The sequence below is a fragment of the Ahaetulla prasina genome, chromosome 2 (genome assembly GCF_028640845.1).
Source record: "Ahaetulla prasina isolate Xishuangbanna chromosome 2, ASM2864084v1, whole genome shotgun sequence".
NCBI classification, from domain to species: Eukaryota; Metazoa; Chordata; class Lepidosauria; order Squamata; family Colubridae; genus Ahaetulla; species Ahaetulla prasina.
In genome coordinates, this window is record NC_080540.1 from 236,222,521 (window position 1) to 236,239,556 (window position 17,036).

Below are 17,036 nucleotides of genomic sequence, written 5' to 3' on the forward strand. Positions count from 1 at the left end.
ACCAAGTCCCTTTCAGAATCTATTTCAAGTAACACATTATACAATCTCTTTATATGCTCCTGAGACTGATTTCTAATTTGCTTTACCAAATTTCCCTCGTTCTGCTCTATACCAATTTTCTGATCCCCTTCCATCTAGCACGTAGTTGCTCATATTGAAACCAAGTATAATTTTTCCTTCCTCTTAATACTTGCAGAGATTTTAACTGCAAATTACCTCTTTCAGTATACAAAAGATCTTTATATGTAATCATTTCCTGATTCTGTTCTATGTTTATATTTTCTATTGTATGTCTAGGACTTGCCCATATAGGAACCTTATAATTTAGTTTATAAGAGTATTTTTTCCAAACACGCAGAAGGGCATTTCTTAGCACATGATTTTTAAAGGCCTTATCCACTTTTTTGTCATAAATTAAATATGCATGCCATCCATATAGCAAATCATAACCTTCTATATTCAAAATTCTGTCCTCTGTTAAATTAAACCAATCACTTATTGCAGAGAGAGCAGCTGCTTCATAATATAATTTAAAATTAGGCATTTTAAACCTCCCCTTTCCCGAGAATCTTGAATTATTTTCATTTTAACCCTAGCTTTTTTACCTTCCCATATGAATTTGTTAATTCCCTTCTGCCATTCCTCAAGATTCTTATCTTTCTTAATTATTGGTATCATCTGAAAGAGGAATAAAAATCTAGGTAAAACATTCATTTTAATAGCAGCAATTCTCCCCAGCAAAGATAATTGCAATTTTTTCCAAACAATCAACTCCTTCTGAACTTTTTGCCATAAAACCTCATAGTTATTCTTATACAATTTCACATTTGACGATGTAATATAAGCACCTAAGTACTTAACCTTCTTTACAATTTCAAATCCTGTTATTTCCTCTAGTTTTTCTTTCTGTTGTCTGGCCATATTTTTTATTATCACTTTTGTCTTTTTCTGATTTACCTTAAACCCTGAAACATTCCCATATTGATCAATTATTTCCAACAAAGATTTACTAGAATTTATAGGGTTTGTTAAAGTAATCACCAAATCATCTGCAAAAGCTCTTAACTTATATTCATATTGTCTAACTCTAATTCCCTCTATCTCCTTTACTTCGTATTGTATCCAATAATGGTTCTAGAGTTAAAATAAACAATAATGGTGATAAAGGACATCCCTGTCTTGTTCCTTTCGCAATCTTAAAAGGTTCTGTTAAGCTACCATTGATTATAATCTGTGCTGTTTGCTCTCCATAAATTGCCCTAATTATTCTTAAAAAACCATCTCCAAATTGCATCTTTTCTATTAATTTAAATAAAAAATCCCAATGCAATCGATCAAAAGCTTTCTCTGCATCGAGAAAATGAATGCTGCTGGAATAAAATTTTTCTTTTCTAAGTACTCCAGTAAATTAACAATCTGCCTAACATTATTCCTCATCTGTCTCCCTTTTATAAATCCAGATTGATCATTATGAATTCTTCGCTGCAGAATCAACATTAATCTATTAGCTATTATTTTAACAAAATCTTATAATCATTATTTAAAAGTGAGATTGGCCTATAATTCCCAGGTTTAGAACAATCCTGTTCCTCTTTGGTATCAATGAAATAAAAGAGGTTCTCCATGAGGGGAATTCTCCTAGTTGTATCTGATTAAATAATTCCTTAAGTGGACCTAACATCTCATCCTGTAAATTCCTATAATAACTAACTGTGAGCCCATCCGTACCAGGAGTTTTCCCATTTTAATTGTTTAATTACCAAAATAATTTCTTCCGAGGTTATAGGCCGATTCAGTTCATCCGTTTGTTCTAAAGTTAAATTTTTAACCTTATATTCCTTCAGATAATTATCAATATCCCTATTCAATATATTATCTTTAAGATATAAATTTGTATAATATTCTAAAAAAGCTTTTTTAATTTTATCCTGTTGATATCTCTCTTTGCCTTTATATTCTATTTTTTCTATAGTACGTTGTTTTGTCTTTTCCTTAAAGTGTATGCTAACCACCTACCAGGTCTATTTGCGTTACAAAAGTATTATGTTTGGCATATTGTATATTTGTTGCCACCTGATCAGCCATTATCATATTAAATTGATTCTGTAGTAACTTTATTGCATCTTTAAGTTTTTGATCATGTGGATTATGTATTAATAATTGTTGTTTCTTATAAATTTCCTCTTCTAAATACTTCGCTGTCTTTGTTGCTTATTTCTCTGTCTATTATTAAGATATATTAATACACCTCTCATAAAAGCTTTACTGGAGTCCCAAACCATTTCTATCGATGTTTCATTATTCAAATTATAATCAAAAAATTCTTTCATCTGCTTTTTACATTGATTTACATTATCCTGATATCTAAACAAATTTTCATTTAATCTCCAAGTTCTTCTACCCTCTTTTCCATATTGCAATTCCATCCAAACAGGACTATGATCAGACAAACATCTTGGAAATATCTTAGTTTTCTTCACCCTAAAAAGCAAATCATTAGAAATTAAAATAAAATCAATACGTGAGAAGGATTGATGCCTATCAGAGAAAAAAGTATAGTCTCTTTCCTCCAAATTCCGCAGTCTCCATACATCTCTTAACTCAAAATCTTCTATCATATCAAAAAAGGATTTAGGCAGCTTTGCATGTGCAGGTATCTTCTTGGAAGAATTTCTCTTGTCCTTTCGTGTATCTATTACTCCATTCCAATCTCCCAATATAATGCACGATTTATAATCCCATAGAATCAACTTATCATATAACATTCTATAAAATTTTTCTTGTTGCTGATTGGGTGCATATATACCAAGCAAGAAAGTCCTTTTTGTTTCTATTGTAAGTTCAATAGCAATATATCTTCCGTGAATATCTGCCTCTATTAACTTGGCTGGTATATCTTTTCTCAAATAAACCACTATGCCATGTTTTTTCTCCAAAGCTGAAGCAACAAAATGTTTACCTAACTTTGAGTTTATTAGGTACTTTTGATCTGATAATTTAATATGCTTTCTTGTAAGCAAATAACATCATTTTAAATTGTTTCAAATAATGAAATATTTTTCTTCTCTTCTGAGCTGAATTCAAACCATTGACATTCCAAGTCAAGATTTTATTTGCCATTACTGGGCTGCTGAAGCTTTTGAGCAATCAACTGAAGATCGTCCTCCCGTATCTTCGGCCGTACTCCTCCCACCGCTTCTGTAGCAGAATCCTGAACTTTACTTTGAGTTTGTTGCTCCTTTTCTTTACGCTTAAGGGCTCCCCTCGTCAGTCTTTGTTCTTGTGGTTGTTCCTCAGATGGTAACATCACTGGAATCACCTCAGCTTCCACACCCATTTGAGTCTCTTGAATTCTTTTTTCTATTATTTCTATTTTCAGTTTCAGCACTTGAGAAAGAAAATCTTTGGCCTTAAGCACTGTGTCAATCGATATCTCCTTCCTTGATAATACACTGTCAAACCAACTGGAACCTCCCATCTAAATTGAATCTGGTATTTCTTAAGTTCTTGTGTAAAAAATGTAAAGTCCTTTCTATCCCTTAACATCTTGGGAGGAATCTCTTTCAAAACCTTCAACTCCTGTTCTCCTATTTTCAAGTTTTTCTGAAAAGCAACTTGCAAAATTTGATTCCTCACTGTTCTTTTCAAAAAATAAACCACAATGTCTCTAGGAAGTTTCTTTTGCCTAGCAATCCAAGAATTAACTCTATAAATTTTGTCAATTTGATAAGCAACCTCTTGTGGATCAAGTTCAATAAATTCAGCCAGAGCTTCTGATAAAATTTTTTTTAAATCTTCCCCTTTCTCCTCATTCAAACCCCTAATTCTCAGAGCTCCTTCCATCATTCTATACTGCATCACCACCACTTGATCTTCATTTTGTCCAATTTGATTTGCATTCCCCATTCTATTTTCTATTTGTTGATTTGACTGAACAATTTCTTGCACCTCCTCCTCCACCACCTCCAGTCTTTTTGCCAAACCTTGAAAAGCCATCAAGATATCTTCTCTTATTTTTTTATTATTCTCTTTTATTTCTTCTCTTATTTTCTCATTATTATCCATAATCTCCTTAAACCTTTCTTCAGACACTTTCCCTTGCTCTTTAATCAGATCTTCTAAAGCTGGTTCAGAACCCCTTCTACCCCAGTCTTAGGTGGTTTAGTAGCCATTTCAGTTTTTAAAATTCACAAAATATAAGTCTAGAAACTTCTCTTTTCCCCTTTAAGTATAGGAGAGCTCACTTCACTTCATTAAAATCCACACATAACATTTCTTATCTTCTTAGTTACACAGACTGTTTGAAATTCCATTCGTCACTTTCACTCCCGTTCAGGCGCCATCTTTAAGAGTCAATTAAAACAAAGAAAAAAAAGTTTCTCTTTTTTAAAAGGTAGAAGTCAGGAGATCAAAAATACTTGCAATCCAGTAATTGTCCGCTCGCACTCATTCCGTCTGCTTAAAGAGATCCATGAAGATAAGACAATTAGCAGAGATGGACACTTTCTTCTTTTCCTGCTTTTGCAGGCACGCACTGAAGTCGGAGCATGGCAGGAATATTTATGGGACCGTCGACCCTTCAGGGCTCTGCTTAATTAAAAACAAAGCCTCTGGGGAGGTCTACCAACACTTCCCTGCTGCTCTTATCTTTTCCCTTTCATCCAGGGAAAGAGATTAAAGCCGGCTTTTCCTGGCTTTTACGATGTTCAGTGCGGAGCCCCTTTAATTAGACAAATTCCTTGTGTATCCAGTCACACTTGGCCAATAAAAAATTCTATTCTATTCTATTCATGAGCTGCAGGTCTAATTCAACATGCTGCTGGGCATGGCAGGAATTGGAAGTCAGGTAAGACACGTGTCTCGCTTCTCCACCATGTCTTACCTGAATTCCAGCTCCTGCCATGCCCAGCGAGGGGGGAGAAGAGATGACAAGGGGAGCCCCGTCTCACTCCATGTGTCTCGCTTCTCCGCCGCCCCACCCCTCCCCACCTGCCACTACCCTCACTGGCCAAGATCAGCAAGCCAGATTCAGGGAGCTGAACACATTGCCGCTGCCTGGGACAATGTGAGAAATGCATTCTCTCGCAGCGCCTCCTCTCCTTCTCCCAAGTGGCAGCAGTGCGTCCGGCTCACCAAATCTGGCCTGCTGATCTTGGATGGCAGCGGCTCTGACCCGATCCTCGTCCTCCAATGCTATGGGCAAGAACCGGCCATACTGATCCTGCTTCATGGCTGTGCAGACCACACCAGCCACTGCTTGAAGCTCTGACATCAATCCCCCTTCCCCCCAGTCCCAGGTCAACAAGGCTAGGGCTGGCAAGAGTTTTTTTGTGGCTGCTCTTTCTGCAGCCGCCACTAAGAGAAGAGACATGCGAGCTAGGGTTTGCAAGAGTGGCCTCCGCGAGGCCGTTCCGCATGGATGGCAGGTGCGTGTGGGGTTCCCCCCCTTCGTCTCCCCTGCCTCACCTTCTCACCTCGTGCTGTGTGCACGGGAAGCAACGAAAAAGTTGCCACGAATACTGGAGGCAGCAGCCTGAGCAGCACCGGCAAAGCAGCTGGTTGGCGCTCCGGCACCAGTCCCCACTGCCATGGGCCAAGGTTTAGGGGCTTCCTGCACCTCAAAAATAATAAGACCCCCCGATAATAAGGCCAAGGCCATATTGTGGGGGTCAAAAGAAAATAAGACCCTGTCTTATTTTCAGGAAAACACGGTAGTTACAGTACAGTCTATAAAGCTCTTCAGGTCCATCTAAGTTTTTTTGGGGGACCACTAATTTCCACTAATTGAATCTGCTCATTCCATGAGATGATGGGGTCTCATCTATAAAGCAATGTAATCTGCTCGACTCAAGAGAGACACTTTCTTTATTGCACTGCCTGTCCCAGTTACCCCTTGAAATTCGGATGGCTGCAATTCTGCTAGCCTTTTTTAATGGCTCCAAAAACCAGTTTTTCTCCCTGAATGTTAAACGAGGCTGGTGAATGAGCTGTTCTATAATAGTTTGATATAGAATGATTGTAGGTTGGGCTTAAATGTGTCATATTTTTTTTATTTATCCTTATTTGGCCTTGTTTTATATTAGTATTTTAAACTCATGTTAACTGTCCAGAGTTGCAATTATGAGTTGGCAGCCATGTAAGTTGAATGAATGAGTGAAAAAAATGAACAGTATTGTATATGTGAATTACTTTCTATATGAGTTCTCATGTTTATATTTTTACATAGCAGACACTATGATAATATGATAAAAATTCCAATCATTATCAAATGAATCTAATGAAAAGTGAGTTTATCTGTCCACAAAATAATTCCTATTGCTAAGGGAATCTGATTTTTTTCCCCACTTTTTAATAAAAAAAATTTAAATCTGAAATGTTTATTTTTATTTGGGAATCAGTATTGAGTTCAGTGAGCTTGTCCGATAAACATGGATGAGATCCATTTGCAGACAGATCACTAGTATAGGAAGCAGGTTAAAAAACAATACTGCTGCCAGTTTCTAAGTGCCAATGTACATACTACTTTTAGTAAACAAAACAGATGCCTGGAAATTTTTACCTTTATATTATTTAAAACTCTCAACAATTACCGTATTTTTTGGAGTATAAGACGCTCCTGACTATAAGACGCACCTGCTTTTTTTGGTGAGGAAAACAAGAAAAAGAAATCTGCCTCTGCTTCCCAGCAATTTTGCTTCATTACAGCAAACAGCCTGCTTTACTTTCATTTTTGTTTTCAGCAATGCTTGATTAGCACAAGAAAAAAAATTTTCTCACAGCAATTTATCTCCTTGCATTAAGCAGCAGAGGCCCACGTAGCAATAGGCAATGACAATCCCTGCAGCCTGAAACAGCTGAGAGTCGGGAGGCTGATGCAATGGACAATCAACTTATGCTAATTAGGCTGTGCTGAAGCTGAAATGGGCTGTTTCTTTTTGCTGTAAGGTAAATTGCTGGGAAGCAGAGGCTAAAGGGTGGGGGTCAGTGTGTGGGCGGTCTGCATTGGTGTATAGGACACACCTAAATTTTCACCCCCTTTTAGGGGGAAAAAAGGTGTGTCTTATACTCCGAAAAATACGGTATATTGATCCAGGCCAAGATGTTATTGGCTAGTTTCCCATTGGTAGCGACTAAAGCATGGTGTTTGTGAATATATATCAAGAAAAACAATGAAAATAGTGGCTACACATAGCCTTTCCCATAAAATTCTGGACACACTATATTTCTCATTTCAGTCATTACTTATTCCAGTGTTGTTGAAGAAAGGAAACATTATAACCTATCATTTAGTGAAGTATTCTGGTTTACATGTTTCTAAATATAAAATGTATCTCTAACTTTGAAAGATTTTAATTTCAGATCATAGTCAAAAACAATCAACAAAAATAAATAGGAAAAACACAGCTAAAAAATATCACCACTATTTAGTTATTTCAAGGCTCAGTTCTAATACAATGATCTTGTTTGAGGAAATTTGCTGATCCATTGTACTCTTAACATTTTTACTTTGTTTCTTCTTTCATGGAAATAATTAAAACACAGAACTGCTATCCATCATTTCTTAACTTTTTATCCAAGGAAATATCTTAGAGTGTTCCTCTCTTAATAAATCTGGCTGACAATTCTGGCTTCTGAAAGCTAAAGCTCAGTTTGGATAAAATAATAGCCAAGATAAAAATTCCCAAGCTTAAGCACTACTGCTGATAGGAGAAGCCAAATAGGGATAAGCAATCTCCAAGCATTACTAAAACTCCATTTCCACGTGCTCTGAATTGAACCAGTATGTGAAGCAACTACATTTTTCAGATGATTTTAGCTTTAAAATAATATTTAATGTTTCTAAAATTGCATTTCAGAGATAATCCGTATTTCTGGTTGTGAAACTACTTACAAATGTACCATACACAAACAAATGTTTCTTCGTAGAAAGATTTCTGAAAATTTGTTACTCTCTTCAGAAGTAAAAGAAAATCAACATTTATCTCTGCCCATTTCACCAGTAGGAGCTTTTATTGGTTAGGAACAACTTCTGTTCCTAAAACAGTGACTCAGGATACAAATATTTTGAAAGGATTTGAAAGAGTCTCTGGCTTTATTTTAATCAGATTTAACTTCATCTTGGGTTAAACACTGGGATGTACAGATATTCTGACACAGCAAAATAATTTTTTATTACACTTCAATTCAGTTCATCCCCGTCTGTATAAGCAATCACTGAAATAGATTTAATGTTGATTATAGAAATAAAAAAAATTACTTTAAAAATTGTCAAAATTATACTAATAACTGTTCCAGGCCTAGTTCAAATATGATTTTTATAGTCAAGTAAGTTAGGGATAAGGTTTGCATTTGAGATGTAAATGTGTGTTTATTTTAAATGAGGGATTTTCAATTTTTTCCTTTTGTTAACTACTTAATATCTTAGAAAAATAGTTTTTGAAGGACATTTCTACTTCATTGTATGCTGTCCATATCTATATGGGTGTCTGGGAAATTGATTTATCTAAAAATTATCAGTTACAAATAAAATGATAGCCCTTTCTTCGCTATGGTGTTTTTTCATAATCATGGAAGGTATCGAGCACGTTGTTATTTATGTTTCTTTGTTCTCACTAGTATGCTACTAGGATTGTGTAAATCAGTTCTCTATATTATGTGCATAGTATAATGCTGCACAGTACTGAAAGAATAAAAACCCATATTAATAAAAATGTAAATTAAAAAATTATTTAAAGACAAAATTGTTCCCCTTTGTATACTACCATGCCAGTGCCAAAAAGGAATTAGTTTTCTTGAAAGCAAAATGAAAGACCAAGGTGAAGAATAACTGCTAACAGTAATTTATACAAACATTGTAATTTCCTGAAATATTGTGGAAAAATAAGAAACTGCAAAATTACTTTCTGAATTGTCATCTGAATTACATAGTATGGTCATGAGATTTTCTAGGCATTTCAATGGAATCTGCAGCAATAGAATTTATAATAGCTCGTCTTGATAAAAGCTCAGAAACTGGGATATGGCGTAATTCTTTCCGGGAAAATTTTACTGGAGTTATTCCTTGAAGTTGGGTCACTGGGTTGCCTGTCTGTGAATGAGTAAATGCTTGTGAATGAGATTTCGTGAAATGTTGTACTTTCCCTGTTGGCTCCTCATGATTATTAGAGGTAGAGAGTACTGCTTCTGCAACTTCCTCTTCAAATGTTTCTGGTGAAGTCTGCTGTGTTCCTATATCACCTACAGTGCAGTTTCTTTCTTTCAATTTCCCTACAGTTTGGGGTCTCTGTCCGTGTTCTTCTAAAGAAATACTTGTTTCTTCTTGATTTAGCATCCCATCATTAGAAGCATAACCTAAAATGGAATATTCAAAGCAGCAATTAACTTAAATGCTTAAAGGTAAATATTACAGTTTTTACAAATTTTAGTTGATTCAACGTTGTTATTGTAAAATGACCAGATTGTGCAACTAAAAGTTAATAAAGAAGAGCATTGGCATTTGGATATTGCATTACCCTTTCATTTATGGAAATGACTCTAAACCTGAAGCTTTCATTAGTGGAAATGGGATGTGTTCATTTGTATGTGTGTGTCGGAAGGAGTCAGATGACATTCAACTTTCAGATATTGTCCCTGCTATGCTGCCAATATCTCTATGTCTTTCCAAAGGACACTTATTAGTGGGAATTTAAAATCAAAACCAGAGACTGTGTTTGCTAAAATTAAAAATCTCTTATCTGAAATCTTGGTTTGTTATCTGAAAATTAAAATTTAACTTTTGCCTTGAAAGGAAATACAAAGTATATTTAAAAATTATTATAAATAAAAGAAATGTAAAAAAATCCATACTGTCTGTAATCTATAAATATAACATTGCAGTCCAATCCCACTCAGAATGAGATAGGTGGTACTTAAATTTGATAGATAGATGGATCAGTAGATAATAGAGGTAGATAATAGAGGGATAGAGAGATCTTTATGAGAACTTTTCTCTTAATGTGAATTACTAAGTTTTAGCTATATTAGGATTTTAGCTCTAATATTCGTACATTTACTTTGTTTAGAATGATATATTGCTTCTCCAACAACATCCTTTAATTTCTTCTTTAACTCTCGGCTGGTTTTCTTATAAAAAAACAAATCTCGTTCCAACTGCTGAATTTTAGCTTCATAGGCTTTAATAGTTTCTGCAATATTTTCACTTTCCTGGTCTAAAAAAAGACAGAAATTTGTTTTACTATGTTCCATTAAATATATTACAACTCAATGAACAAAGCTACATTTATTTTGCATCTTGCTAGCATTTTGTCTCCAACTTTGTGAAAAATAATACATTTAAATATTTTAAAAAACCCTATGATTTTAAAGTCATAGAAAAATGAATAACCATGGATTAAAAAAAACATAATTGAAGCACCTAACAAAAAGCAGTTAATTAAACTTGTGAGAATTAGAAAAACATGCGGTCATTAATGTTTTAAAAAAGCAGAAAATTGCACCTATTTTGAAGTTTGAAAATTACTTCTTTAAGCAATAATGAGATTAAGTTGGAAGAGGCACCTCTTGATGAACCTGAGGATATTGTACCCAGGTACAGATTCATTGAATGATGGTTCAAAGTTACTATGGTGCTAAAAAAGTGACTTACAACCAATTCTCAAAGTTATGACCATCGCATCTCCCCCATGGTCACTGATTACAATTTAAGCACCTAACAAACTGGTTTACATTTACAACAGATGCAATGCCTTATGGTCACAATTTGTTTCCTTCCCATCTGTATTTCAAAAAGCAAAGTCAATGGGGAAAACCAGATTTGCTTAACAAATGCATGCTTCACTTAATCATGTGATTCAGTTAACGGCTGAGGTAAAAATGGTCATAAAATTGAGTCCAATCACATGATGACTGTATTCAGTCTCAACTGTGGTTATAAGTCAAAGACTACTGGTATTTTCCTCTATAAATTATAGATTCTATTCCCCTGATAAAGAAGGTCTTCAAAATTTTTCCCTTTCCCACTGTGGTCTTAATTCTGACCCTGCTACTGAATAACTTTGACATGAGACTGGGAGAAATGGAGCTTTGAAACAATTATCTCCCCTTTTCATCAGTTCTAACATCCAATGAATGAATTTCTGTCATAGAAAAAGAAAGAAGTCAAATCTTGACTTTTTGTTTCTAGTTATATATGGAATATGTTAAAAGAATATGAATAATATTAATTACTAATATAAAGCATGTTTATCTGAGTTTATTACAAATGACATTTTAAAGCAAGAGCTAATATAATAAGTCTCATAACTCTTTGTCTCTAGTGCTATGAATTGTAATTTGTGGGTAAGCTGTGGCAGTAACAAAATTTTAAGATTTTATATTTTACGTTAGTGTTCAAATATTTAATCTTATATATTGATTCTAATGAATACCCCACATTTAGAGCAAACATAGCTCTGTGATATGTACAGAAAAAATCAGATTCATAAGACCAGTTAGGACCTATCAAATTTTCATTCTCTTTGAGAAGCTCTAATAAAAGTCTTGTCTTGTTGGATGAGAACTATTTCCCACTGTGTCTAACCAGACGCAAGATCCAATACCTTTACAGTGAAGTAGTATCAACTGAATCTTTTGTTCGTGTTCTTTTTGTTGAAGGGTGAGGCGCCTGTCACATTGCAGCATGAGATGTTCAAGTGCCAATTCAAGTTCTCTTATTATATTTTCTTGTTCCATTGCCCTCATTCTCAGTTCTTCAGACTGCACTTGCAATTTACGTTCACTCTCACGGAGTCGAACAACCTAAAAATAAGTAGTATTCTTTTTGTAAAAGTCTGTTTGAATATAAATTTAATGCATTGTTGCTTAGGATAATTTTTAAAAAATCAATTGAAACTTGAACAGGGATTGTTAATAAAATAAAATAATCTAATTCAAATGTGCTACGAAACATGTTTATAAAAATCAGTGGTTTCACTGCTCTCAGAGTTATAACACATAATTACCAGGAACAAAATATTTTTAGATGATTTATGATACATGCACTCAGATAGAATGGCTACTTTTTAAGTAAGTGTTATAATTTAAATTCAGAGAATAATAGAATGTAAATGTCGGGGGGAAATCCTCTCTTTGTCTAGTGTAAGAATCCAAAACAAATACTGTAATCAGTTTTTGTATTGTGTATTTTCATACAAAAATTATTTTTATAACTCCTATGTTCATGAGTTATCTGAAGTACATCAGATAGCTATTTTGTACCAATAAAAAGAACAGGCCAAATCTTCATTGCTGAATACTATTCTGACAAACCTTGTTAAAATACTTTAAAAGAATTGCACGCAGTTCAGTAGCGGACAATGATATCAACTTTCCCATCACACTGGCTTCACTTTGTGTAAGGATCTGTGATGAGACTCTGATTGAGTTTTGATGGTTTTGTATGCTTTCATTTTTATAAGCAATGGCTGCTTCCAAGGTTTCAATTCCTTCCTCAAGCTGGAATAAAACATGCTCTTCCTAGGAAGAAAGAAAGCAGAAATGTCAAATGTATTACAGTAAATCTGAAGGTTATTAAATTTTCATGTCAAATGATCTAAGTGCCAAAGCCCACTGCAACTACATAGCAAAAAGGGCTCTAAGAGTTGTAAACCTAATCTTGCGTAGCTTCTTTTCCAAAAACACTACACTACTAACCAAAGCATATAAAACATTTGCTAGACCAATTCTAGAATACAGCTCACGTTTGGAACCCTCACCATATCTCTGACATCAATACAATTGAACGTGTCCAGAAATATTTTACAAGAAGAGTTCTCCATTCCTCTGAAAACAACAAAATACCTTATCCCACCAGACTTGAAATCCTAGGCTTAGAAAACTTGGAACTCCGTCACCTTCGACAAGACCTAAGTTTAACTCATAGAATCATCTATTGTAATGTCCTTCCTGTTAAAGACTACTTCAGCTTTAATTGCAATAATACAAGAGCAACCAATAGATTTAAACTTAATGTCAACTGCTTTAATCTAGATTGCAGAAAATATGACTTCTGTAATAGACTCATCAGTGCTTGGAATACTTTACCTGACTCTGTGGTCTCTTCCCATAATCCTAAAAGCTTTAACCAAAAACTTTCTACTATTGACCTCACCCCATTCCTAAGAGGACCATAAGGGGCGTGCATAAGCGCACAAACGTGCCTACCGTTCCTGTCGTATTGTTTTTCTTTTCTTCTTCATATATATATATATATTTGTTTTCTGAGGTTTTCACGGGTGTTTGTATATAGGTCTTTAGTTGTTCGGGTTTTCTCCCGTGTAAAATTGGAAGTGTCTTGGCGACGTTTCGACGAAGTCTCATTCGTCATCTTCAGGCTTCAGCTTTGTGCTTCTGGGAGCAATGTGTGATCGCAGCTGTTTCTTCCTTTTAACTGCTAGTGGGGGTTTGAACTGATTGGGTGGGAGCTTGGCTGTGCTCTGATTGGCTGGGGGTTTTTCTGTGCTCTGATTGGCTGGGGGTGTGTCCTGTGTTGGTGGGGGCTTGGTTGTGCTCAGTCTAGTCTGTGCTGCAGGGGGATTTGAGCTGGTGAGCTGCATAGCTGTTGTTTGGCTTTGTGGTCGTGCTACATCTTCATGGCACTTGGGTGAAGAGGGATATGACATCAAAGCTCACGAGTAGGTCGCTGGGCTGTAAGTTTTGTTTCTTTATGATCTCTATGAACTGGAATGAGTTTTTTACGTGTGAGGTGATGGATTCTGCATAGGGCTGTAGTTGTTTGGCGAGAAATTTGGCTAGGTTTTGTAGAGGTGAGCCTATGGAGCTGACTATGGGTCTGAGTGGGGTCTGAGTGGGGTCTGAAGATGTAGCACGACCACAAAGCCAAACAACAGCTATGCAGCTCACCAGCTCAAATCCCCCTGCAGCACAGACTAGACTGAGCACAACCAAGCCCCCACCAACACAGGACACACCCCCAGCCAATCAGAGCACAGAAAAACCCCCATCCAATCAGAGCACAGCCAAGCTCCCACCCAATCAGTTCAAACCCCCACTAGCAGTTAAAAGGAAGAAACAGCTGCAATCACACATTGCTCCCAGAAGCACGAAGCTGAAGCCTGAAGATGACGAATGAGACTTCGTCGAAACGTCGCCAAGACACTTCCAATTTTACACGGGAGAAAACCCGAACAACCAAAGACCTATATATATATAGGAGATATATATATATATATATATATCTCCTAATATTTACTCATATATATGTTTATATACTATATAATCTTTTTGTATGATACTTACATATATTGTGACAAAATTAATTAATTAATTAATTAATCTCACAATTCCTGTGATTATAAACATACTGTAATACAATATTATAGTTATATTTATATATACTATAAATATATATACAATTATGTGTTGCAGGAAATGCTAAAAGTCTAATTATGCCATTCAGTTATTACAGTAACTTTCGAACTATTTTGAAGAACTGATAGGTTCTTCAGAAGCCTATCATATGCTTCTTAGGGAAAGCAGAAACATATAAATATCTATAGAAAAGGAACCAATTCTCAAATTTCTCATCTTGTGCTTAAATAAAGTCTCTTCTATCTATAATGGAAGTAAGTATACAAACAAATATTTCAAAATGAGAAATTTTTAAAATTATAATCCAGAAAAGGAAAAAAAAAAGATGAGGATTTTTTATTCATTCTCAATATCCTTAATTCTTTAGCCCTATTTAGCACTCCATAGTTCTATAATCATATGATCTTTCACAACTTTTCCTTATCTCTTTGTTTAATGAAACTGCATTCCTTAGTTTAACAAAAATACATCCCTTAACATATAGGGGCTGCTTTTTAGAAGCAGAGAAGAAAATACACAAACACAGAAAATGGGAGAAGAAGACATCTTTCCTTGGAGGTACTTTTCACTTCTGAAAGGTTTTAACAAAATATCTTGATCCTTTTTTTAAAAAAAATTACCAGGTCTATATATTACCAATTTGCCTACTTATTTGATTCCATTTGGATTTGTCTATTAACAGCAGCTAATAGATACCAAATAAATAATGACTTACTTCTGCTGATAACACTCTGCCATTTTTTAATTTCTCATCCACACTGTTTCTTCTTTTCAACAGCTGATCCTTTTCTTTTTGCAAAGTCTGAACCTCTTCAAAAATCCTCCCTTGTTCATCGGTGGCACTCCTTTGAAGCTGCTTATTTTTGTCACAAAGTTCTTGATCTAACATACTTAGACGAGTAGATAATTTCAAACTATCTTCATTGAGAGCCTATGAAATCACAAATGAAAATATCACCTCTTTAAGAACAATAATTTTGAAGAGAGATATGGCACTTTAAAGACTATCCAGTTTAATATAGCATAAATCTTCATATAATATATTCTCCTGGAAACATTTTAGAAATTTAGGAGATCTTCATCCCTCCATGGCTGAACTAATAGTATCTATAATGAATATAATATAGGCTAGATGCAGATAGGCTTTGGCTAGATTTTGTTTCTCTGAAATCATGAGTAATGGTTTCACCACAACTTCTTTAGCTTCTTTTGTAATTTTAAATTTAACTGGTCATCTGGTAAGAGCATCTACCACGTTTTGCCTGAACTTTAAAAGATAAGTGAAAGGGATTTAAAATTTAAAAATTTTAAATTAAATTTAAAATATAAGTGAAAGGGAAGCATATTCTTAGCAGTTTAATATTACAGATGGAGGAAAGTGCAGAACTAAGGAGATGGAACAAGTTAAGAGTTCCTGTCAGTGGGACTCCATGTCAGCATTCATCTTGCAAAAATAAATAAATAAGGGCCTTCTCTGTGGGGGCTCCCACACTCTGGAACGAGCTTCCCCCGGGTTTACGCCAAATACCTGACCTTCGGACATTCCGTCGCGAACTGAAGACTCATCTTTTTATCCGCGCGGGGCTGGCTTAAATTGGGATTTTAATGTTAATTTATTAATTTTAAACGGGGTTTTTTAGTATGGTAAATTTTAATCACCAGGCTAATTTTAAATAAGTTTTTTAAATCGTATTTTAAACCTGTATATTGTATTGTCGGTTTTACCATGCCTGTACACCTCCCTGAGTCCTTCGGGAGAAGGGCGGTATAAAAATCAAATAAAATAAAAAATAAAATAAATAAATAAAAACATTTTCATAGCAATTGCATTTGCATCACAACACACCAAGAAGTTAATTTGCTATTTTGCCCAACAGAAAAAGTGTAGGCATGCAAATGCAAAGGCAATCTAAGAATGGCACAAGTGCTACTTGTACCAAAACTATATCATCTGTTTTGATAACAATACAGTGTAACAAAATACATTTTCTATATTGGTTTGACATGTACTGTTATTGGCTATTATGGAGAAAGAGCAAAAAAAAATTACAAAACATTCAGTAATAGATGTATCCAATATTTCTCATTAAAAATCAGCTAATTTGAAATTGCTAAAACATTTTTATACTGAATACATAGGAAGCTGAGTGCAAGTGCAGAGTGCTAATTTCTAATTTCAATTCCTAGCATACCACAGTATTAAAAAGTACCTGACTGGATCTCAGTTTTTTAATTTCCAAATGGCTTTTCTCCTGCATCAGTGTTTCCTTCTTTAAAATAATCGCTTCTCTTCTTTTTAAATCTTCCTCCAGAGCAGCTAACTCTTGATGCTGGTGCAAAATCTTTTCTAGTTCTTCATCTAAGCACTTCTTTTTCTCTTCTAATTTCTACATTGAGCAGAAATGATGCACAAATTTAGCTTCTCAAACTTTAATACTATATTACTAAAACTATCTTAAGCAGTGTTTATTTTTCAATGGGTTAAAAGTTCCAACTGGCATTTATAGTGTAATTTTATGCACATCTACCCAAAATGAAGTCACATTCAACTCAATGGGACATACTCTAAGATTAATAGTAGAGGACTATTTAATTTAGTCAGGTCAAATGGCATATCTCATAAAACTATAGTTTGACCATTTACTAAAAAAACACAATCTTTTAAGTTA

General features: G+C 34.8%; 1 protein-coding gene across 3 annotated transcripts in view; it reads right to left on the reverse strand.

Moving 5' to 3' along the window:
• Positions 1-8,001: 8,001 nt before the first annotated feature.
• Positions 8,002-17,036, reverse strand: part of KIF27 (kinesin family member 27) — a 30,812-nt gene continuing 21,777 nt past the window's right edge. For 2 of the 3 annotated variants that reach the window (XM_058165720.1, XM_058165718.1), the window contains exons 13-18: positions 16,578-16,754; positions 15,083-15,298; positions 12,307-12,513; positions 11,598-11,796; positions 10,047-10,208; positions 8,002-9,351 (exon numbers count right to left, since the gene is read on the reverse strand). In XM_058165720.1, the coding sequence (XP_058021703.1) occupies positions 8,921-9,351; positions 10,047-10,208; positions 11,598-11,796; positions 12,307-12,513; positions 15,083-15,298; positions 16,578-16,754 (1,392 nt within the window). In that variant the 3' untranslated portion in view covers positions 8,002-8,920. The remainder of the gene's footprint in view (positions 9,352-10,046; positions 10,209-11,597; positions 11,797-12,306; positions 12,514-15,082; positions 15,299-16,577; positions 16,755-17,036) is intronic. The other variant, XM_058165719.1, reaches the window with a different exon arrangement.